This window comes from Pseudophryne corroboree, chromosome 7 (assembly GCF_028390025.1).
Source record: "Pseudophryne corroboree isolate aPseCor3 chromosome 7, aPseCor3.hap2, whole genome shotgun sequence".
Taxonomy (NCBI): Eukaryota; Metazoa; Chordata; class Amphibia; order Anura; family Myobatrachidae; genus Pseudophryne; species Pseudophryne corroboree.
In genome coordinates, this window is record NC_086450.1 from 38,416,162 (window position 1) to 38,438,882 (window position 22,721).

The 22,721-nt window shown below is 44.2% G+C and overlaps 1 protein-coding gene across 4 annotated transcripts in view; it reads right to left on the bottom strand.

Moving 5' to 3' along the window:
- SATB2 (SATB homeobox 2) overlaps window positions 1–22,721 on the bottom strand; it is a 229,436-nt gene that overhangs the window by 12,371 nt on the left and 194,344 nt on the right. The window contains exon 11 of one of the 4 annotated variants that reach the window (XM_063933042.1): window positions 1,369–1,568. The exons of the other annotated variants lie outside the window; for them this stretch is intronic. Within the exon in view, the coding sequence (XP_063789112.1) occupies window positions 1,479–1,568 (90 nt within the window). The 3' untranslated portion in view covers window positions 1,369–1,478. Of the gene's footprint in view, window positions 1–1,368; window positions 1,569–22,721 lie in introns of those variants that run through there. 4 annotated transcript variants of the gene reach the window in all.

A 22,721-nucleotide genomic window follows, 5' to 3' on the forward strand; every position in this document is an offset into this window, starting at 1 on the left:
GGAATAACCTCCCAGCAGAGGTGGTAGAGCCTAAAACAGTAGAGAACTTTAAACATGCAGGGGATAGACATAAGGATATCCTTACAAAGAAATAGGGTCTAATAAGGTTTGAGGTAACAATATGGTTAAAAAAAGGGGCACACTAGATGGGCCGAGTGGTTCTTATCTGCCGTCACGTTCTATGTTTCTTTGTCCTGCACAAAGTACGTGTTTTACCTCTGCACATGCACACGAAGCACTAAGCCTTGCAGAGTGGTAACGTGGAGAAAGATAAAGTATCAGCCAATCAGCTCCTACTTGCCATGTTACAGGCTGTGTTTGAAAAATTACAGCTAGGAGCTGATTGGCTGGTACTTTATCTCTCTCTCCTACCTCCCTTGGGTCCTAACCCTGACAGTGGACCTGATACTTAACTTCGGGTTGTCGGCATTTTGTGTTCCGACGCCGGGATTCTGAGTGGTGTGGTGCTAAATGCATCCCAGTCTTAAAACCCCTCTCTAAGGGGTCTATTCATTAAGCAGTGAAAAGTGTGGAGAAGTGAGCCTGTGGAGAAGTTGCCCATGGCAACCAATCAGCTGCTCCGTACAATTGTATAGTATGCAAATTATAAATGTTACTTCAATGCTGATTGGTTGTCATGGCAACTTCTCCACTGGCTCACTTCTCCACACTTTTCACTGCTTCATGAATAGACCCCTAATACACCAGGTGCAAATGTTGTGCATGACAACCATAAAAAAAAACCGCACACTGCTCCAGTCTGAATCAGTTTGCACTTGCACAAATACTGTAAGTCCTTATTAGACTCCTTCTACTTTAGTCCACCCCTTCTGGCCTCGCCAGGTGCAAGTGGGCGCAAGTACCCGATTGACACAAGTCCCCATATGTGCACATGCAAGTGGTCTCTTTCCGGCGCAAACACTATTTTATGGATATTACACTACACAAACTGGTGTAAGCTAAACCCGGCTTCTGCTCCTGTGTCCTCTATCTTCTCATCCCTTGATTTGCACTGGATTCCTTAGACAAATTGTTAGAATAAAACTGTAATGATAGTTGTGCTACCGTCAATTGGGTACTGAGGACCACCTGTATTTACATCTGATGCAAGGAAGTCTGGTTTTCTTTAAGACATCGGAGTGAGTAAATAAACTATCAAACTAGTTTGAATGAATTCAGTGCGGGACGAGAGCAATCTTATTAGACGCTGGCAGATGCTGCATTAATGGCTGCACAAATAGGAATTTTAGCCAGCCAAGTTTATTTAGCAAATAAGCGCTGGTCTTTTGCAGACTGAAGCTATTTCATAACAGGTTGTAGCCCATAGCTCTCCTATGCCAAGGAAAAGCAGTTATGGTATTAGACTTGATTTTATTTATTGTGGATTTATTAACATTTCCAAAGTCGCCGAGGAGGGGGTGGGGGCTTATGCTTCTGTTCCACTTCCAAAATGAGACTCCCAAGACACATTCAGTTCGTCAATATCTCAGCGAGGAAGGGGGGCGGTGGATTATCTTGGTTACTCTTCGTCTCCAGGGAACAGGACAAATATGAAGTTCTTTTGATTCCTAAGAAGTGGTTCATGATATAAAATCTTGTTTCAATTAACAGTGTTAATTAATCAGTGCTACAGAGCCGAGAATACTTACAAACTAAACTAAATAAACATTATCAGGACCAAAAACAAATGTGTTGAGTGAAGCGCTACAGTATTATTGTAACAGAAATGGTAATATAACTTTAAACTACCGGTCTTAGGGGTCTATCCATGAAGCAGTGAAAAGAGCAGAGAACTTGCCCATGGCAACCAATCAGCTGCTCCGTACAATTCTATAGTATACAAATTATAAATGTTACTTCTAAGCTGATTGGTTGCCATGGGCAACTTCTCCACTGGCTCACTTCTCCACACTTTTCACTGCTTCATGACTAGACCCCAAAAATGATCAACCTTTAGTAAAGGAAACTTCCAGTCTCCTTTACACTCTGCCCTGTACAAATGCACCCTAAATACTGTGAGACTTACCTGATGCACAGTGCCTTATATTACTGTAATTTCACTAACCTTCTAGCAATGTCCGTCCTACGTGTACAGCAGATTCCTGTACGTTTTTAGAGTGTGTGGAGAACGACTGACAGACTATATAACGCATCAGTTGTATTTGTCTGGTCTACATGGTCTTTTCAATGTCCATGTGTATGGGGGAGATCCATCAAACCAAAATAAAGACATATGGCTTCCCATGGCAACAACCAACCAGAGGTCAGCTATCATATTTTAGAATGCATTACATAAATGATAGCTAGGATATGACTGGTTGCTTTGGGCAACAACTCTAGTTTAGAAGGTACCAGGTTCTGTAGGGGCTCTGAAGTGTGGGGAAGGAACATAGAACCATGGCCCCCAGAATGTTGAAGCTATGTCCCGGGTATAACACAAAGAGGCATAGCTTCCAGTGACCCGTGGTATCTCGGCGGCCTTGCCTACACCAGTACACAGACCTGATACTTGCACCTCCTTACGCCTGAGAGACGGAACGGGGAACGGAAGGAGTCAAATGCAAGCCAAGTATAATAAGGTCCTGTTTGTGTAATTACAACTGACTGAGGAAGGTAGACCTAGACTCATGTCTTCTTCTCTTTGGACCTGTGTCCAACTCAACATCAGCCGAAATAAGTAGTTTACATAAGTGCAAATTGGGGGCCCTCAACACAAATACTGGCTTGTAAGGACGCATATGGAAGAGGCAGATGAATGTGCAGGCCGTGATGGCAGCATCTGCGCAGGAGGAAAATGCAGCATCTACTGTTGGCTGCAGCTGTGCGTATCTGGGCACTCCAGTGTGGCTTGGGAACACGGATGCACCTGCGTGCACAAATAAACTTGCTGAATGGAAATGAAATCATAAAAATAATCTGGACAACCCATAACTACTCATTTAAGAAATAAAATAAAAGGACTCTAGACCCAGCAATAGTTTAGGCCTGGCATTCCCAACCACGGTCCTCAAGGCACACTAACAGTGCAGGTATTAGTGATATCCAGGCTGCAGCACGGATGGTTAAATCAAAATAACTGAGCTAATAATTAATTCACCTGTGCTCAGGCCTGGATAGCACTAAAACCTGCACTGTTAGTGTGCCTTGAGGACCGTGGTTGGGAATGCCTGGTTTAGGGGAAAAAGGAAGACTAGGGAGTAGATGCACTAAGCCAGAGGTTCTCAAAAGCTGTCCTCCAGTCACCCCAACAGTCCAGCCTTTAAGTATATCCATGTTTGGCAACAGGTGACTTAATTAGCACCTCAGTCAATTTGATTTAACCATCTGTGCCGATACGGATATACCTAAAACCTGGACTGTTGGGATGCCTTGAGGACCGCGTTTGAGAATCTCTGCACTATACCTTGAAGAGTGATAAAATGGAGAGAGATTAAGGGGTCTATTTACTGAGCAAGGGATGGAGATAAAGTGGATGGAGATAAAGTACCAACCAATCAGCTCCTAACTGTTATTTGTCACACACAGCCTGTAACATGGCAGTTAGGAGCTGATTGGCTGCTACTTTATCTCCATCCAAGGCTTAGTAAATAGACCCCTTAGTACCAACCAACCATCCAACTAACAACAACTTTTCAAACAAACAGGCCTATTTATCAACAAGTGATATTCTTGTTATCACTCGTTACAAATGATAAATGGTGCTCCAGCCAATCAGCTCCCAACTGTCACTTTTCAAACACACAACAGTTACCAGCTGATTGGCTAGAGCACTATTTATCATTCGTGACAGGTGATAACGAGGATATCACTCCTTGATAAATCTTCCCCACAGTCTGTAACTCCTCCTATAAAGGAAAGAAGAGATTATAGTCTTAAAGCGATAGCAAACGGGACTCTGAATACTATTTTGGCCATTTCCCATTGGACCAGAAAAAGATTGTGCACATTTACACCAGCAAAATCCAGAATCAAGTTGTGTCCTGAACACGGTCTTTGCTGCGGATGGGATGAACAATTAGGCACATTTTGCCATTGGTAATTCCGTATATCTCCGCATAAACAAGTTCCTTTAGACCCATACGTAGTGACATATGTGTAATATTGGGGTAATTTGGCACGCTAGAACAGAAACACTACACTAAAGCATTAGCTGGATGGCTAGATGGGAATAGCAGACGGTGTGTGATGAGAATACCACTCCTGTTGTTAAACAGGGTTTTGCTGTTCCTGCCTACTTCATATCAACATAAATATGGAGCCAACATGAAAACTATTGGCGTGCCCGGTAATACTAGGCGACAGGATGGGACATATGGGAAATGCATTGAGGACAGAAGCCGAGGAGGCCATATACAAAGGAGCGCCGAGCTGGGTGCGTGTCAGCACTTTCATCTGCCATAAACCTGACTACGCATTACAGCAAGTCACACCTGCATGAAAGCCTCGTCATATAAAGACACCGTGTATTGGGTTTCACATTTTGTTGGCTTTTCACGACCTGTTTGTTGTAAAAAGCTTCATGTAGAATCGCTCAGGAGTGTAAAGAATTTTGCATCTGCAAGTTGGGGGGGTTATGATTGATGTTACAAATTAATGCAGGTGTGACTCTTCAAGGCACATGTCCGAAATGTATGCAGAGTAGGCTGCAGTACAAGCTCTGGCCTGTGTGAGGCAGTAGTGTTATAGAGGGATTATGTACTAATCTGTAATAACACTATCCATATTACTGTAGTTGTAGCAGAGCCGGCCCTAACCAATATGATGCCCTAGGCAAGATTTTGGCTGGTGCCCCCTAGCACCACCGCTGGTTCCGCCTCTGACCTTGCACCTCTTTCCCAGCACCATCACCCCTCACCCATAGCAGTCCTTGTACCCCCTATATTTTAAATAGGAACAGTTCGCACATTTGACGCACAGCCCAAAAAGGGGCATCTTCTTGCTGGGAAGGGGCATGGCCACACATTAGTAACCCCAATTCCAATTACGCCACGCAGTACTGCAACTTTATTCACATTTTATCTTGCGATAGTGTCCATAATTCATATTACATCCCACAGTAGTATCACTTTACCTTATAAACGTTACTCCTCACAGTAGAGCCCCTTATTCACATTACATCACACTGAATTGCTCCTTATTCACATTACAGCACACCTTATTGCTCTTTATTCACATTAGACGACACAGTAGTGCCCTTTCTATTTGCAACGCCACATAGTAGAGCACCTTATACACATAATGCCACACATTAGTAATGCATTTATACACAATTCCACACAGTAATGCCCCTTACACATATGTGACACATTAATGTCCTTATAAACATAATGCACCTTACACATTATGACAACCTTTATTAATGCCCTTTTACACATAATGTCCCTTACACATATGCCACACATTATTAATGCCCTTATACACATAATGACACACATAGTGCCCCCTACACATTTGCTGCACATTATTAGTGCACCTATACACATAATGACACACATACAGTAGTACCCTGTTACACATATGCCGCACATTATTAATGCCCTTATACACATAATGACACACATAGTGCCCCTTTACACATATGCTGCACATTATTAATGCATTTTTACATGTGTCAAAGTCAGAAAAAATGTCCCAATGCACGTTGCCATATTTGCACCGCACACTGGTCCGCGCTGCGCGTGCGTACGCTCTCCCGTGGAGGCGCATACCCGCAATAGCGTGCACTCGCAGGCGCGGTATGCGTATTTACGGTAGAGTTTATGTAGTCGTAGCGTGCGACTCATTCGTTACAAATGTTCACAATTAATGTAGTTTATAGATCATGGTCCCTTTGATAGATTCTGAAAGTTTGGTTAAAATACAATGTCCCAGAGCTGAGGAATCCCTCTTTATATCGTACGAAGGGTCTAACAGGAATCATACAGCAGTGTTTGGTACCCATCGGAAGAGTATTTAATTAGCAATATTCCGGTGTTGGTTTGGAGCGTATTAATCGCTCGTGCGAATAGTTATGGACATAAGAAGTTTATGTCCATTTCTATTATTTACACATACTCAGGTATGCGGCGGGAAACCCAGTTTCCCACCCACCTGAGCTGTTGGAAATCGTCACAGCCCACCTGTATGAATCACCCTATGACCTTTTGTTATGATACAGGGCCGAATTCCTTCGGCCAATGGACAATGGGATTGTAGGACCAGGAGATTGCATTGTGTGTGGGGCATAAATAGGCAGGCCGACCACATCCAGCTCTCACTCTCTCATCAACGGTTATCTGCTGATAGCCGGGAGCTGGATATCGAGGCGCAGGCGATCATACCCTTTGTGCGTAAGTTTCTCTCCGTAATCATTGTCTTTCTGTGAGCCAATTTCTCTCATCTCTCCCCGTCTCTCTCTCTCTCTCTCTCTCCTCTTTTCTCTTATATCTCCCATAGTATTATAGCATTGTATTGTATTGCATTTAGGTCAGTGTAGTATTGTCTTTTTGTATTTATTGTTTAGTTCTGTGGTTAGGAAGTCTTTGTTATATTGTAGTGTATCATTTGTACTGTTATCCCCTTTTTACAAGTATATTAGATATAATACAGTTAATAGGCTTTGGAACCTAAACCAGTATCTGTGTGTTTTCTATAGTGTTAAGTGTTCACTTGAGCGTCGGTGACGCTCAAGCAGCTTTGTAGTTCGTCCGGTTACACAAGGTTGCACTTACACCCTGTACTCACATTAAGGTATTCTTTGTATTTCTTTGGTATAAGGTTTAAACATTAAGGTATAGCGTTGTGAGCGTCTGCGCCGCTGGTGATCTCCTCGTGGTCTCGAGCGTCCGCTACGCCATAGCGAATCATTACTCTAGTCATAGCCAATAACGTGTCCTGTGATCACTGGGCCGTGAGCGAACGTGACGCTTGAGCGTCTCGCCTACGGCTGAGCGATCGCTACGCCAATAGCGTACCATTACGGTACTTCTTAAGCAAACAGCGTACAGTGTTCTTAGCTTCATAAAGGGTTGTTATACGACAAAGGAATTTAGCATTGTCAATTGGGGACTCGTCCTATCCTTCTCATATCTGCACTAGGTAGATCAGCAGACATTATCCCTCCAGCAAAGGGTGGGAGGTTGTCTCACAGTGCTGACGGGATAAGCGTCTGCTTCGCTTAGATAAAGAGTGCTGAAGGAATCCGGGAACCGGAAGTAAGAACAAAACGCTTGTGTCTTTTAAAACTGTTTATTTCTCTTCTGTCTTGCGTATACACGCACGCATACATATATCTGCATTTTCTGTTTCATTTTCGTATATCACTATTCCTGTTTGCCAAATTTTATAGTTGATAGAAAGTGCTAAAAAGAGATTTGCTGTTATTTCATAGTAGAGGTGATAGTTAAAGTATAGAACAAACACACGGTTTGTCTGAGATACAAGGCAGTCAGTGTGGATTGCGGTAGATGATCAGGGATCATTTACATTGATAAAAATAGAAATTGTGTTACGGTGGATCTTTATATTGCGTACACGTGTCGCTAACAAAGACTAGCGTACGCAATCCAAAGGCAGACGCACGCAGCGTTCATTACGCAACGTAGCGTCCGGTTACGCCCACGTAGCTCAAGCTGTGATAAAGTGAAGTAACGCAAAGGCGATAATTAACGCACAGCGGTAGATAACGCGACGCGGTAAATAACGCAAATCTATTTTTGGAAAAATCTGAAATTTAGTTTAACAGATCCTGCTCCTAATTGGTAACACTTTTGGCCTAAAGACAATTTCTGCGCAGAAATAGATATAGAAACAAAAGTGTACATGTGTTGAGTGAGTGTGTTTTGTATACAAAAGTTTATATAACTTTAAGGTGGAACCAAAAGGAAAGCCGGGTACTCGTCAAGGGACACACGTGTAAGTGACATATACGGTGGCTAGGGAGGCATCCCTGGTTAAATAATATTTGAGCATTAGAGTATAGCGGACCATAAGGTAACAAGACCAGGAGGTCATAAGGTAACAAGACCAGGAGGTCATAAGGTAACAAGACCAGGAGGTCATAAGGTAACAGACCAGGAGGTCATAAGGTAACAGGTAAAATAGACAAAGAGGTCCGCTATAAAAGTCCAGTGGCACAACGCCTGGGGTGTTGGTGCAGAACCCATATAGGCCATACAAGCTCTTGCTGAAGGAATCGCGGCCGGAAACATCGATTCCATTGATCTTTCAGTACATGACAAGTAGTGCTCGTGTACTGAACGATTGGACCGCACGTAATTGTGTGCAGTAGTTAGTAATCTGACCTAATACCATTAGAGTAAAGTGGTCACAAACGCTATTTGTACATTCTGACGTGATTTGTGTAATTTTTTATTTTTGGAAGGGAAGTTCGCTGGTCACTCAGGAACTATCCAACAACCGATACTTGCTGGGGAACGCGCCCCAGTAAATAAAGGTTCACAGGGGCCCTGGGTTGGGTACAGCAGCTCTGGTTACAGTGATTGCAGTACTGGCCAACGTGGGCGAGAAGTAAGTGGGGTACTTGATAAACCACCACCGCCGGCCTGCCCAAGGACATCTTGGTTTGTTTGTAAGGGTTCGCTGAAAACCTTGAGATAAAGATCCAAGGAGGAATAAGCAACGCCTGCAGATTATGGGGGCCATTTGTTCAGGTAGGGGGCGATCAACCTCGGTTCGGGTTGATTCAGAGAACCGACCAGTTGGGTCGGCACGATATGTAATGTGTGAAAAATACGGTAGTCACACAGAGGTTTTATGTGATGAATGGGAGAGAATGACTGTACAAGACAGGGACAAATTCCCAAGAATAGGTAGCTTCAGTCCAGAAGTGTTACAAAATTTAAGGAGGAGGATATGTCTCGTAAAATCAACAAAGAGACGAATTCAACATCATGATTGTTTACAGTTATGGCACCAGGAAGGTGAGATACAGAGAGGTTTGGCTCTGGCGGCGGGATCTGGGGCAGTCAGGAAGTTGATTGCCACAGCTCCTCCTCCACCATACATTGCAGGAGAGAAGTTGATTGCGGAGAGAAACGCACTGGGTTGTAAAACACAAACTCTTAGTAACCTTGTAAATGTTAATGATGTTAACCAAATAACTCATGCAAGTATTAACCCGTGCAAGATGTACCCTGTTTTGAACCTTCCTCAGGAGTGTGATCAAGAAGACGATTCAGCAACAATTTCAGCTCTCTCTCTTGCAGCCACCATAGCAGAGACCACAGTAGGCACAGCGACACCCACGAGATTAGTGAAAGCCCCTAGCGGAGGGATAGGTGAGGTCGTGTCAACGGGTAAGTACGGCACCATGCACTACACTGAAACAATTGTACCACAACAAGCAGTAGAATCTACACAGGAAGAGGCTGTTAGAATTGCTCCTGTAAGGGTAATAGCAGTTCCCAATGGAAAAACAGATGTGTCTGGAGCCACTCCCATAAGGAACATTGCCATGTACACTCCATTTTCCCGAATGGAATTAAGAACAATAGTGTCCGAATTTCCTGACCCCAGAAAGGACTTAGTTGCTAGCCAAAAATACATCAGGGATCTAGGTAACACTGTAGAACCCAACAACAAGGATTGGCAGATACTGCTAAGAGCTTGTTTACCTTCCAATGTTGACGCAACTCAATTTTTAGCTGATTGTGCATTGGATAAAGATGTACCGCTTACAGACGTGTACAACAAGGATAATGTAAAAAGGATAAATTTACAGCTAAAAGAGTATTTCCCAGCCGTTGTTAAATGGAATAAAATATTTTCCATTAAGCAAAAGGAGTCCGAAACGGCAATAGAATATTTTCACCGGGCACTATTAGAAATGGCAAAGTACACGGGTATAGAAGACATAAAGACCAACCCAAACCATCGGGAAGTAGCAGTATCTGTACTGATGGATGGTTTAAAGGAAACATTAAAGACTAGGGTTCAGACCACGCAACCATGCTGGCGAGGTCTGTCAGTGTCCGGCTTGAGAGAGGCTGCTATTGATCACGACAGAAACATCACTAGGCACAGAGAGTCGCAAAGTGATAAGTTGATGTCCGTAAGTATACAGGCGCTGACCACAAGGCAGCCTGCGTATGTACCACCGAATCCTGTGGGTAAGGCAAGTGTAATAACATGTTTTTCTTGTAACAGACCGGGACACTATGCACGAGAATGTAGAACAAAGAATGTACAAAGATCTTTTCAACCCCCTAGACAACAACACAACACACGACATTGGGAGCAGGGTCCACAGAGGCGGAGTTTTGAGCCACATACAGGGGAAACAAAAAGATATCCCCCGAACAGAGATTGGCATGCCTCTGGTAGTTCCCAGCTAACTCCCCCACAAGTAGTTGCTGCCAATGGGATTCAGGGAGGTCAGCATACCCAATAGGGGTGTGGCCATACCTGTAATCTGCAGCCAGTTAAGTTGATTGCCAGTCTTGGAAGCGAACCAGAGATTGCAATCAATGTGGCTGGTAAAACTTTAAACTTTCTTGTAGACACAGGGGCGGCCAAGTCAGTGATAAATTCGACAGTGGGCATGAGAACCACTGGTAGGACAATTCCAGCCATGGGAGTAACAGGAGTAGTCCAGCACTACCCTGTTAGCAAACCAGCCGAGATTACAATAGGGCCTTTGCATACCAAGCATTCCTTTTTGCTGGCTGCATCTGCACCAACTAATCTCCTGGGAAGAGACTTACTATGTAAAATGGGTTGCGTCATTTATTGTACTCCTGAAGGTGTATTCTTGGACATTCCTGAGAATCACGCTCAGGAAGTACGAGACATGCTAGACTCCCCATCAAAATTAATGTCACATTCCATTATGACAAATAGGAATCCATCCCAAGTAGAAGAGATGACATCTCAGATACCAGAGTCGCTTTGGACAAAAGATGGACAGGACACTGGATTAATGGCAAACGTAGCTCCAGTAGTTGTACAAGTAAAAGATGGTAGGATAGCTCCAAAAATCCCACAGTATCCTCTGAAGCCAGAGGTGGAGTTAGGAGTTTTCCCAGTAATAGAGCGCTTGCTACAACAGGGCATTCTAGTAAGAACGTCCAGCACCGCAAATAGTCCCATCTTCCCTGTTAAAAAGAGTGGGGGGAGGGGTTACAGGCTAGTGCAGGATCTAAGGGGGATTAACAAAATAGTTGAGAGTCAGTTCCCCGTAGTGCCTAATCCAGCTGTCATCCTAATGCAAATTCCTCCCACTGCCAAATTTTTCACTGTTATTGACCTCTGCTCCGCTTTCTTTTCGGTACCTCTGCACCCTGACAGCCAATATTTGTTTGCATTCACATACAGAGGAGTCCAATACACGTGGACTCGGTTACCCCAAGGTTTCATAGACAGTCCAAGTATATTTTCTCAGGCTTTGCATGATTGTTTACAGTCTTTCCAACCAGAGAGTGGATCAGTGTTGATACAGTACGTGGATGATCTACTACTGTGTTCTGATTCATTGGAGGCATCCCTGAAGGATACGAAACAGCTCCTGTTTCATCTTTCAGACACAGGTCACAAGGTTTCCAAAGACAAGTTGCAATTATGCCAAGCTAAGGTAAAATATTTGGGACACTGTCTAACACAAGGACTGAGACACCTGACCGCTGATAGAATCCAAGCCATTAGAGACATGACACTGCCACAAACCCAACAACAGATCAGGACGTTTTTAGGAATGTGTGGGTATTGCCGTAATTGGATCCCAGGGTTTTCCATATTGGCGCTACCTTTGCAGGAAATGGTCTCCTCAAACAAACCTGATCGGATTTCGCATACAGACGAATCCGAAACAGCATTTGAGAGACTCAAACAGTGTCTAACGCAGGCACCAGCACTAGGTATGCCAGACTATGGGAAACCCTTTGAACTATACGGAACAGAAAGTGCTGGGTGCGCAGCAGGTGTACTAACACAAAAACACGGTGATGCCAGCAGGCCAATTGCATACTACAGCGCTCAGCTAGATACGGTAGCGCGATCCCTCCCCACATGCTTGCGTAGCGTTGCGGCGATAGCATTGCTAGTGACGAAAAGCGAAGATGTTGTGCTAGGCCACAACCTCACAATCCATACACCGCATGCGGTATCTGCCTTATTGAATTCTGCCCAAACCAGACACGTCTCATCAGCAAGGTTTACAAGATGGGAATTGGCATTAATGGCCCCCGTAAACATCACCATAAGAAGATGCAGTGCATTAAACCCTGCAACATTTCTCCCAGGTGTGCCTGGTCAGACACAAAGGGTGGAAGGTGAGAGTGATGGGGAAGGAGGATTTAATGCAAAGGAAGATACACATGATTGTATGGAATATTTGACCCAAAATTTTACCGCAAGGCCTGACATCAGTGACAATCCACTGGAAGATGCAGAACTCACGTTCTACACGGACGGTAGTTGTCACAGACAGTCAGACTCGGGAGACTTGTGTACTGGATACGCAGTCGTAGATGACCAAGACACCATAGAAGCGGAACCGCTAGGCCCACCTCACTCAGCCCAGGTTGCTGAACTGGTCGCCCTAACCAGAGCATGTGAATTGGCTAAGGGTAAGTCTGCCAATATCTACACCGATTCTAGATACGCGTTCGGGGTAGTACATGATTTCGGAGCGCTATGGCGTCTCAGAAATTTCATGACGGCAGCTGGTACACCGATAGCGCATGCAGCTCACATAAAAAGGCTTCTAACAGCGATACAGGAACCCGACAGAGTGGCTGTTATCAAATGTAAAGCACATACATATAGCCAAGACCCAGTATCCCTTGGTAACAGCCGAGCAGACGAAGCCGCAAAGCTTGCAGCTGCTACCCCCACACGGACAAACACCACACAGTTGATGGTATTTAATACCATCAACACACAGAAGTTGTGTGAGATGCAGAATTTGTGTTCCACACAGGAAAGAGCAGTCTGGAAGGCAAAGGGATATGGCCAGGAGTCCTCAGGGCTCTGGACGGATGGACATGGTAAACCAGTGGCCCCCAGGGCATACCTTCCATGTCTGGCTGAAGCAGCTCACGGGCTGACTCATCTAGGCAAGGAGGGGATGTGCAAATTGGTAAGAGCATACTGGTGCGCCCCAGGATTCTCCTCTCATGCGGGTAAAAGAGCAATGTCATGCCTTACCTGTCTGAGAAAGAATATTGGAAAAGCAATACCTACAGAACCATCCCATATCCCACCTGCCGGCGGCCCTTTCCAGGTAATACAAATTGACTTCATTCAATTACCCCCATGTCGAAATTTGAAATATGTACTTGTTTGTATAGATGTTTTCTCGAATTGGGTCGAAGCTTTTCCAGCAGCTACAAATACCGCTATGTTTACAGCTAAGAAAATTGTGCAGGAATTTGTATGTAGATATGGTATCCCTAGAATCATTGAAAGTGATAGGGGTACCCATTTTACCGGTGATGTCTTTCAAGGAATGTGTAAATTGATGGGAATTGATAGCAAGCTGCACACTCCGTACCGTCCACAGGCGAGTGCGAAGGTCGAAAGAGTGAACAGCACTATTAAAAATAAATTGAGTAAAGTAATGGCAGAGACAGGATTGACGTGGCCAGAAGCTTTACCCATTGTTTTGTATAGCATCAGAACCACTCCCAGGTCCCCTCTTAACCTGTCCCCTTTTGAAATTCTGTTTGGTCGACAACCGCATGTCATGATTAACCCTCAGGATGATTTGAAATGTAACAATGAAGTAACTGTAAAATACTTGATTAACATGAGTAAACAGTTGAGGAATCAAAATGATAATCTGAAGTTGGTGATTCCTGATTTACCAGATAGTAATTGTCATGACATTGAACCTGGGGATTATGTAATGATACGAAATTTTCTACGCTCAGGTTGTCTTATTGATAGATGGGAAGGACCATACCAGGTCTTATTGACTAGCACCACAGCATTGAAGGTTGCTGAGAGAGAGACTTGGGTCCATTCATCCCACTGCAAAAAGGTTGCCGATCCAGAGAAGTCCCGTGATAAGGAACAGACGGTAGAGGTTGTATCACTGGAGTGTCTGTTCCAGGAGGACTGAGGCGGCACCTGAGCCTTGAAGACCGAAAGCAGTTGTCGACTCCCTTCTCCCTTTTATTGTTTTTCTCCACTTCCCAGCCCCTCTCCCTTAAAATTTCTTTTTCCCCCTTCTCATTCTTCTCTATTTTTTTCCTCAAAGATGGACTTGCCCCAAGAGACTGTGATCCGGATTTTGATGTTAACCATGATGTTGACCAGAGCAGTCTGTTCCGGCGAGAGTACCATAGAGGTCGAGAGAGGTTCTGGAATGGGTTCCGATTATGATGATGGAGGCGTAGTTTTCCAAGATCAACCAAACCAACAAGCAAAGGCGAGTATCAGAAAACGATCCGATAGAAGAAATTGTGATGGATTGTTAGCTGAAGAAAATTGTATCTGTAGGCTCTGTGATAATCTGGTTGAAGATGGATGCATAAAGAAATGCCAATCTAGTTTTAATATCCATATAGACCGGCATCCATTGAGTGACTATCACTCCTTAGTGGGTAACGTGTTAAACCAAACAGATTGTTGGGTATGCTCTCAAGTACCTCAGGGTCACAGCAAATCAGGGCTAGTACCATTTCCTTTAACGTTAGGGGAGGTACTTGAGCTAAGTGGTGGGAGACCGGTGGATCGGAGGTTTAACATCTCCAGCCCTCCTAGTTTGAAGCTCCACCAATACCATGTGGATAGGTCCCTCTTATGTTTTAACATCTCCAATCCCAGAAAACCGGGAAATTGGGAAGTGTCATGGAGCAACCTTACCATGACCTTTTCACACAGAGCAGATAGAATGCCTACAGATACAGAGCTCGTACGCCATATAGCCAGTAGAGGAAAATCTTTTCGGTATCGATATACCTTAGGAAATAGGATTACTAGAGTTGGAGAGGTATCACCAGGATACTGTGCACATATCGTACAAACTGATACGTGCATTAAGCAGATGGAAGAATTAGGGTCAGGAGATTTCACCTGGAAGGTTTGTAACATGATCATGTCCTTCTCCGTCCCTTATGTTCTCCCCGATGATGCATATTTCATATGCGGGAGAAAGGCGTACAAGTGGCTTGCCCCAAACTCTGAAGGATTGTGTTATATTGGAAAGGTATTGCCTGAAGTGATGACTGTAACACATGACAAAATGAAGGACATACACCGTGGTGCCCAAGCTCCTTATACTCACACTCATTACGAGCACCGAGTTAAAAGACAACTGTCAGAAAGGTTAGAGCATCCGGCCTCTGATCTTATCCATGAATCCACCGGGATTCAGGTTCTGGTAGCGTTAGATTTCACTCGCACCGCTCGGGGAGTGATGAATTATAGATACATTTCCGCACTCGCCAATTTGTTAGATAATATCACTGAAATGTATGATGACACGTTTAGATACACTGGAAGAGAACTTCAAGCTTACAAAACAGAACTAGTTCAGCATAGGATGGTTCTTAATTATCTTACAGCAGTAACAGGCGGATATTGTGTTACATTGGCAACACAGTACGGCATAAAGTGTTGCACGTATATCACAAATAGCACCGAGGACCCGGTAGAGGTCATAGACCAAAAGATGGACGATATTCTCCAATTGAAGTGGGAATTTCGTCGAAAACACAATCTCACCCTTGCTGCTGTAGGTAATGAGCTGACTGGTTGGGTGTCATGGTTGAACCCGCGAAATTGGTTCTCCGGTTTGGGAGAATGGGCTCAAGGAGTCATAATGGATGTTGGAAAGTTTCTACTATGTATCTTGGGTGTCGTTATATCGATTGGATTGATATTTAGATGCGGGCAGGCTTTAATGAGGTGCAAACAAAGTACAAAAGTGATGAGCTTGAGGAGTGAGGAAACTGTAATTAACCTGGATTTGATTTATGACCCAATGATAGAAACCAGAATGTGATGAAAATGCGATTATACGGTCCGTTTCTTTCACCTGTTTTTCTGCTTTTCTCCAAGATACAAAGACCCCCTTGGACGAGGAAGTTGACGAGACGCTATACAGACAACAGACAAGCACCAAAGAAGAAGATTTGACAACTTTAAATATGGACACTTGATGAACTTTGCCATGGATCCCCAGTTTCCCTAGTATTTTTAAACTCACGCTAGCCCAACATTTTTGTAAATCTGATGGCACTGACAAAGCTTGTTGCTCATGCCTAAGGAGCAAAACAGCGCAAAGAAGACGACTCTCAACAGATACCGAACACAACTTCGACGACAGATGTACATTTCCCTGACATAGAATATCATTGCATTTTCCATAAGTGTTCTTTATCTTCATCTCTACAACCCTCAGGTAATGACACACATAGACGATAGGGAATACAGGCACAGATATCAGCAACCACATACCTCCCCCATTCATGTATCATCAACTAAAATGTGCTCCCCATTTTGTTCAAAATCCGAAAAGAGCTCGGTAAAGTTTGACAGCCCATCCACAGACCTGTACCACAGGATAAGAAGGAATTCAAATGTATACTTCGCAATACCTCGAAGCTTGATTTACAACACGTACGGCACGATGATACATGACCCCCCAAACATGGATTCATACACACATGCTTCTGCTATCTCACTAGGTCACACCCTCTTCACACCTTCTCCTCTCTCCTCCCTTACCCAACCATGGAAATCAATTAACCCCTGACTTGCATTTTTCTCCTTAAATGTTTTGTGGCAGTTATTATTGACTGCCAAAGGGTGGACTGTCAAAGTCAGAAAAAATGTCCCAATGCACGTTGCCATATTTGCACCGCACACTGGTCCGCGCTGCGCGTGCGTACGCTCTCCCGTGGAGGCGCATACCCGCAATAGCGTGCACTCGCAGGCGCGGTATGCGTATTTACGGTAGAGTTTATGTAGTCGTAGCGTGCGACTCATTCGTTACAAATGTTCACAATTAATGTAGTTTATAGATCATGGTCCCTTTGATAGATTCTGAAAGTTTGGTTAAAATACAATGTCCCAGAGCTGAGGAATCCCTCTTTATATCGTACGAAGGGTCTAACAGGAATCATACAGCAGTGTTTGGTACCCATCGGAAGAGTATTTAATTAGCAATATTCCGGTGTTGGTTTGGAGCGTATTAATCGCTCGTGCGAATAGTTATGGACATAAGAAGTTTATGTCCATTTCTATTATTTACACATACTCAGGTATGCGGCGGGAAACCCAGTTTCCCACCCACCTGAGCTGTTGGAAATCGTCACAGCCCACCTGTATGAATCACCCTATGACCTTTTGTTATGATACAGGGCCGAATTCCTTCGGCCAATGGACAATGGGATTGTAGGACCAGGAGATTGCATTGTGTGTGGGGCATAAATAGGCAGGCCGACCACATCCAGCTCTCACTCTCTCATCAACGGTTATCTGCTGATAGCCGGGAGCTGGATATCGAGGCGCAGGCGATCATACCCTTTGTGCGTAAGTTTCTCTCCGTAATCATTGTCTTTCTGTGAGCCAATTTCTCTCATCTCTCCCCGTCTCTCTCTCTCTCTCTCTCTCCTCTTTTCTCTTATATCTCCCATAGTATTATAGCATTGTATTGTATTGCATTTAGGTCAGTGTAGTATTGTCTTTTTGTATTTATTGTTTAGTTCTGTGGTTAGGAAGTCTTTGTTATATTGTAGTGTATCATTTGTACTGTTATCCCCTTTTTACAAGTATATTAGATATAATACAGTTAATAGGCTTTGGAACCTAAACCAGTATTAGCATCATGCCTATTAAATTGAGTTATAATGCCCTAATTTAATAAGGTAGGAGTTTTTGTAGAACTAGTGATTTTGCCCAAATAGCAACCAATCAGATTCTATCTATTATCTTCTAGAAGCAGCTAGATAAATGTTAAGTAGAATCTGATTGGCTTCTATGAGCAACATCACCAGTTCTAAAAAAACTCTCACCTTAGTAAATTTACCCCATAGGTCTATTCAATACCTGTCGGATGCTCTCCGACGGAGAGGATCCGACAGTGCAGTATTCAATTTCTGGGAATTTCCGACAGGTTTTGCCCGTTTTCGACAATGCTGATCCGACTTTTTTTGACATCGGATCAGCATTGTCGAAAACGGGCCAGCAAATCTGACATAATACGTAGATCTGCGGCTAATCCGCCGATTCACGTGTTTTCCGACAAGTCGGAATTTCCGAAAAGTCGGAAAAACGGCAACTCCATTGAATAGGTCAAATCCTGATTTGACCAAAAAAAGTCAGAAACTGCTGTCTTTCCGACTTGGCAGCAATTCCGACAGGCATTGAATAGACCCCATATAGAGCGGGTTCCGGTCAGTCACTCGAGATACAGATGCCGGAATCCTTATTATTATTTAGTATTGCCAGTTATTTATATAGTGCACACATATTCCGCAGCGCTGTACAGAGAATATTTGCCCATTCACATCAGTCCCTGCCCCAGTGGAGCTTACAATCTATATTCCCTATCACATGTACACGCGCACACATTCACGCTAGGGTTAATTTTGTTGGGAGCCAATTAACCTACCAGTATATTTTTGGATTGTGGGAGGAAACCGGAGTACTCGGAGGAAACCCACGCAAGTACGGGGAGAATATACAAACTCCACACAGTTAGGGCCGTGGCAGGATTCGAACCCATGACCTCAGTGCTGTGAGGTAGTAATGCTGACACTGTAATATCATGTGGACCCAAAGCCACTCTACCAAGCACTTCAAGGCAGTGTAATTATTAAATAAATCGGTCCCTCTACCGTCTACAAGTATGGGATTTATAACCTGGAATGCCTAGGATTTAGGGGGTCATACCTACAAATAAAATTTCCTGTGTTTAACTACACATTTATAAAGCAGGAATAAAGGGACTTTTTTGCAAGAGCAACAGAAAATGGTGAAGTCAAACGTTAACCTTATGTTTGGATTTAAATAGTCATCAATAGGGGCTTTTAAACTCTAATATATTATCTAACGTTTAAGCGGCTGGTGTGTTTATTGGAATCATGTGTCTGATTTGTACTGACTGGGGCTTTTGTATTTATACATATATTTTATTGGGGGGCTCCCCGGCCCTGCGTGTCTTTGCCAAGACAATTTTTAGAATCCTATGTTTGTCTACAGGGAGAATAAACCAGCGTCTGATAAGTGTAAGGCAGCGTGCTGTGCATATGAGATATTTATGGTATATAATTGACCCTTGAAAGGAATTACGCACCCAGGAATTACTCTGTAATAACATACAGTACTAAGGGGTTGGTTTTGTTTTTTTTCCAAGATAGAAGAGGGTTTAATTCATTGAAGGATATTCTTGTATGTAGTATTAGCAATGCGTTTGTGATATAAGCCTAACAACATGCACATATTCACTGGTTAAAAATTAAAAAATAAAACATAAGAATCACATATTACGTTTAAATACCCCATACGTCAAAAGAATGAACAATAAGTGACTCCAGAGGGATACACAATATCCTATGCAGCTGTTATGTGACAATTACTAAACAGAGAAAAACAATGGGACTGACGCACTTTACATTCAGGCACAAATGTTTTGCGGTCTGCGCATGCGCCGGAAACGCTGTGTGTTGTTAGTCGCAGTTTGGGTGACAGAGGAGGAGGGGGTGGGGGAGTGGGTTAGGGCGGGGAACGTCTACAAAGTTTGGCATAAGGCTCACTAGATGGGAGATTTGAGTTTAAAGTTGGTCAAACCAAATTGCTGGCCTTATGCCAAGAGGAGATGAAAACAAACAGCACGGATAGAGGCCATTATCCGACAGCCATCTGATTCCAGCCCACTTGTGTACGGAAACATGTCACATGCTAAATGTAAAACACAACCGTATAATGGTGTTGGAAAGTTCATATTAAGATAAAGGGGTCAATTCATGTAGCAGTGAAAAGAGTGGAGAAGTTGCCCATGGCAACCAATCAGCTGCTCTGTATCATGTTATAGTATGCAAATTATAAATGTTACGTCAATGCTGATTGGTTGGCATGGGTGACTTCTCCACAGGCTCACTTCTCCACACTTTTCACTGTATCATGAATAGACCCCAAAGTGCTTAACTCCTAAACATCCTAGTGATATTTGGTGGACCCCTTCATTCTAAGTACAACATTCGTTACCTCTAATACCAAGAAATAAAGACACGGAGATTTGAATTTGGCAGAAAAATTGCTAGCTATTTATTTGACCCTAACCAGTAGCAAACCTGTAATAGGAAATTTTATTAGGATGCCGATCCAGCCGGCATATGGTGGCGGCAAAAAGAACGGCTCTATTAACCTAAATAAACCTTAAAATACTAAAAATTCGAAACCATCCTAATTTTACTACAACTATCACAAACCGGCAATAGGTGACAACTCAACCCCCACAGTGACTACCCACCGCTCCTGGGTGCCCTGCCGCTGCCTTCCCGGACGGGTGGTCAAGCGGCCAATAAGTCGATGGAGGTGAGTGCACCTAAACCACACCAAACTGTAAATCACTACAGCTTACCATACAAATACAAAACTGCCGTTCTTTTCCGCCAATAAATAGCCAACGATAAAACCAGCCAACAATTCAACGCCAAGGCACTCCGTGCCAGAACCTCTACCAACAGGGCGGGAGGGCGGGAAGGCAATTCACCAACAAGAGAGAACAAAATGGCCTATCCTTCCCTATATATACACTAACCCTCCCCCTTTTCCAAAGGCTGTACTTTCCTTCCAGCTAGATCCACCCCTCACAAGATGTTTAACTCATTCCTTTCCTATGCAGTCAATTCTCTCTCCTCAACATCCTAGTGATATTTGGTGGACCCCTTCATTCTAAGTACAACATTCGTTACCTCTAATACCAAGAAATAAAGACACGGAGACTTGAATTTGGCAGAAAAATTGCTAGCTATTTATTTGACCCTAACCAGTAGCAAACCTGTAATAGGAAATTTTATTAGGATGCCGATCCAGCCGGCATATGGTGGCGGCAAAAAGAACGGCTCTATTAACCTAAATAAACCTTAAAATACTAAAAATTCGAAACCATCCTAATTTTACTACAACTATCACAAACCGGCAATAGGTGACAACTCAACCCCCACAGTGACTACCCACCGCTCCTGGGTGCCCTGCCGCTGCCTTCCCGGACGGGTGGTCAAGCGGCCAATAAGTCGATGGAGGTGAGTGCACCTAAACCACACCAAACTGTAAAACACTACAGCTTACCATACAAATACAAAACTGCCGTTCTTTTCCGCCAACAGCGAAAGACTCATCCCCAAAGTCTTCGCACCGCCACCATAACCTACCCTAACTCCTGCAAAACGACACCCAGATCCTCCAGGAAAAACATCATCCCCTCAGTGGATAGATGTACACCATCAGGCCGAAAAAGGTGACTGTCTCTGAACCGAATCCTAGGGTGGCGAACCACTCGGCCTCCGTGGGGCAACACCCACTTCGCCACCGCCCCCTTCACCTTCTGCCTGGCCTCCTCAATTTCGCGACCTTCCGCCACACCTTGCCAACTCAACCTTGGCACCATCAAGGATAACACCAATACACAATTGGTCCATGCTGCGGCCAACTTGCCAGATCCTGTATCATGGCCCACCGCATCTCCAAAGAAGTCCTCTTCCCCAGGTCGGTGCCATCTAAATGGAGAACCAACACCCTAGGGCTCCATGCTTGCTGGCCTGACTCACTAGTCTAATTCTCAACTCCGTCCACATCATCCTTTGCCAACCAAGCCAACGAACTCCTCGAGCCATAGGAAACATCTGTGCCCCCTCCGAGGCCAAAACTGGGCGGCCCAATAACATAAGAGTGGCCAACCCCCCAAATAGGCAAGTCATCTTCCAACCAACCTGAAGAGGAGGAAAAGGGGGTAAAAGTGGTTACTAATCATCTATACCATTTTTTAATTTACTGCATTAACCTGAAGGATCTGCCAAAAAGAAAAATTTTGTTTCCGTATATTGCAGCAGTATCGGCCTAGCCGATCTGCACGAGCTTCCAGCCAATTTGAAGCAGAACATGAACACACAAATGGGAAAGATGAAAACAAAATTAAGAAAATAAACAAAAAAGGGGGGGGGGGGAGGGGGGGGGGGTAAAAAAGGGGTAAAACATGTACTAACTCAGCTGGAGGTGAAAGCGTAAAGACCTGCTGAGGGACTCTGATAGTTGTTGCCCTCTGCTTATTCCTGCTCTAGGGTGCATAAAGCAGAACCTGGCGCAGTGGAGGAGGCCAGTGTGCCTCCCCGCAGGGCTGGCACCCAGAAGCCACTGCCTTCCATTATCTTCTGTATTTATGCCCCTACTCTATAACAGCTTAGGGAGAGGGGAATTTATACCTATTGTATAGCAATTTGAATTTTAGTAATTTGTGCTGGTCCCTAGTGCCCTCATGGCATGTTTTCAAGGTATCCTCAGGAATAAACCAGTACCACTGGATCTATTGTATTAGTCATTTAACACACCTGTGATCCAGCTAGATGATCTGGAAAACATGCACTGTTAGAATCCCATGAGGATAGGGGGGCAGATCAGGGCCGGCTCCAGGCATGTTCGAGTCGAGCGCCCGCGCAGGGTGCCACCCTTAAAGAGCGCCGCACGCTGGCGCCGCCATGTTGGAGCCTGGAGCCGGCCCTGTCCTATGTTAAAGTGATCTGTGCGCGCTGTTCGGCGCCGGCGTCAGATGCCAG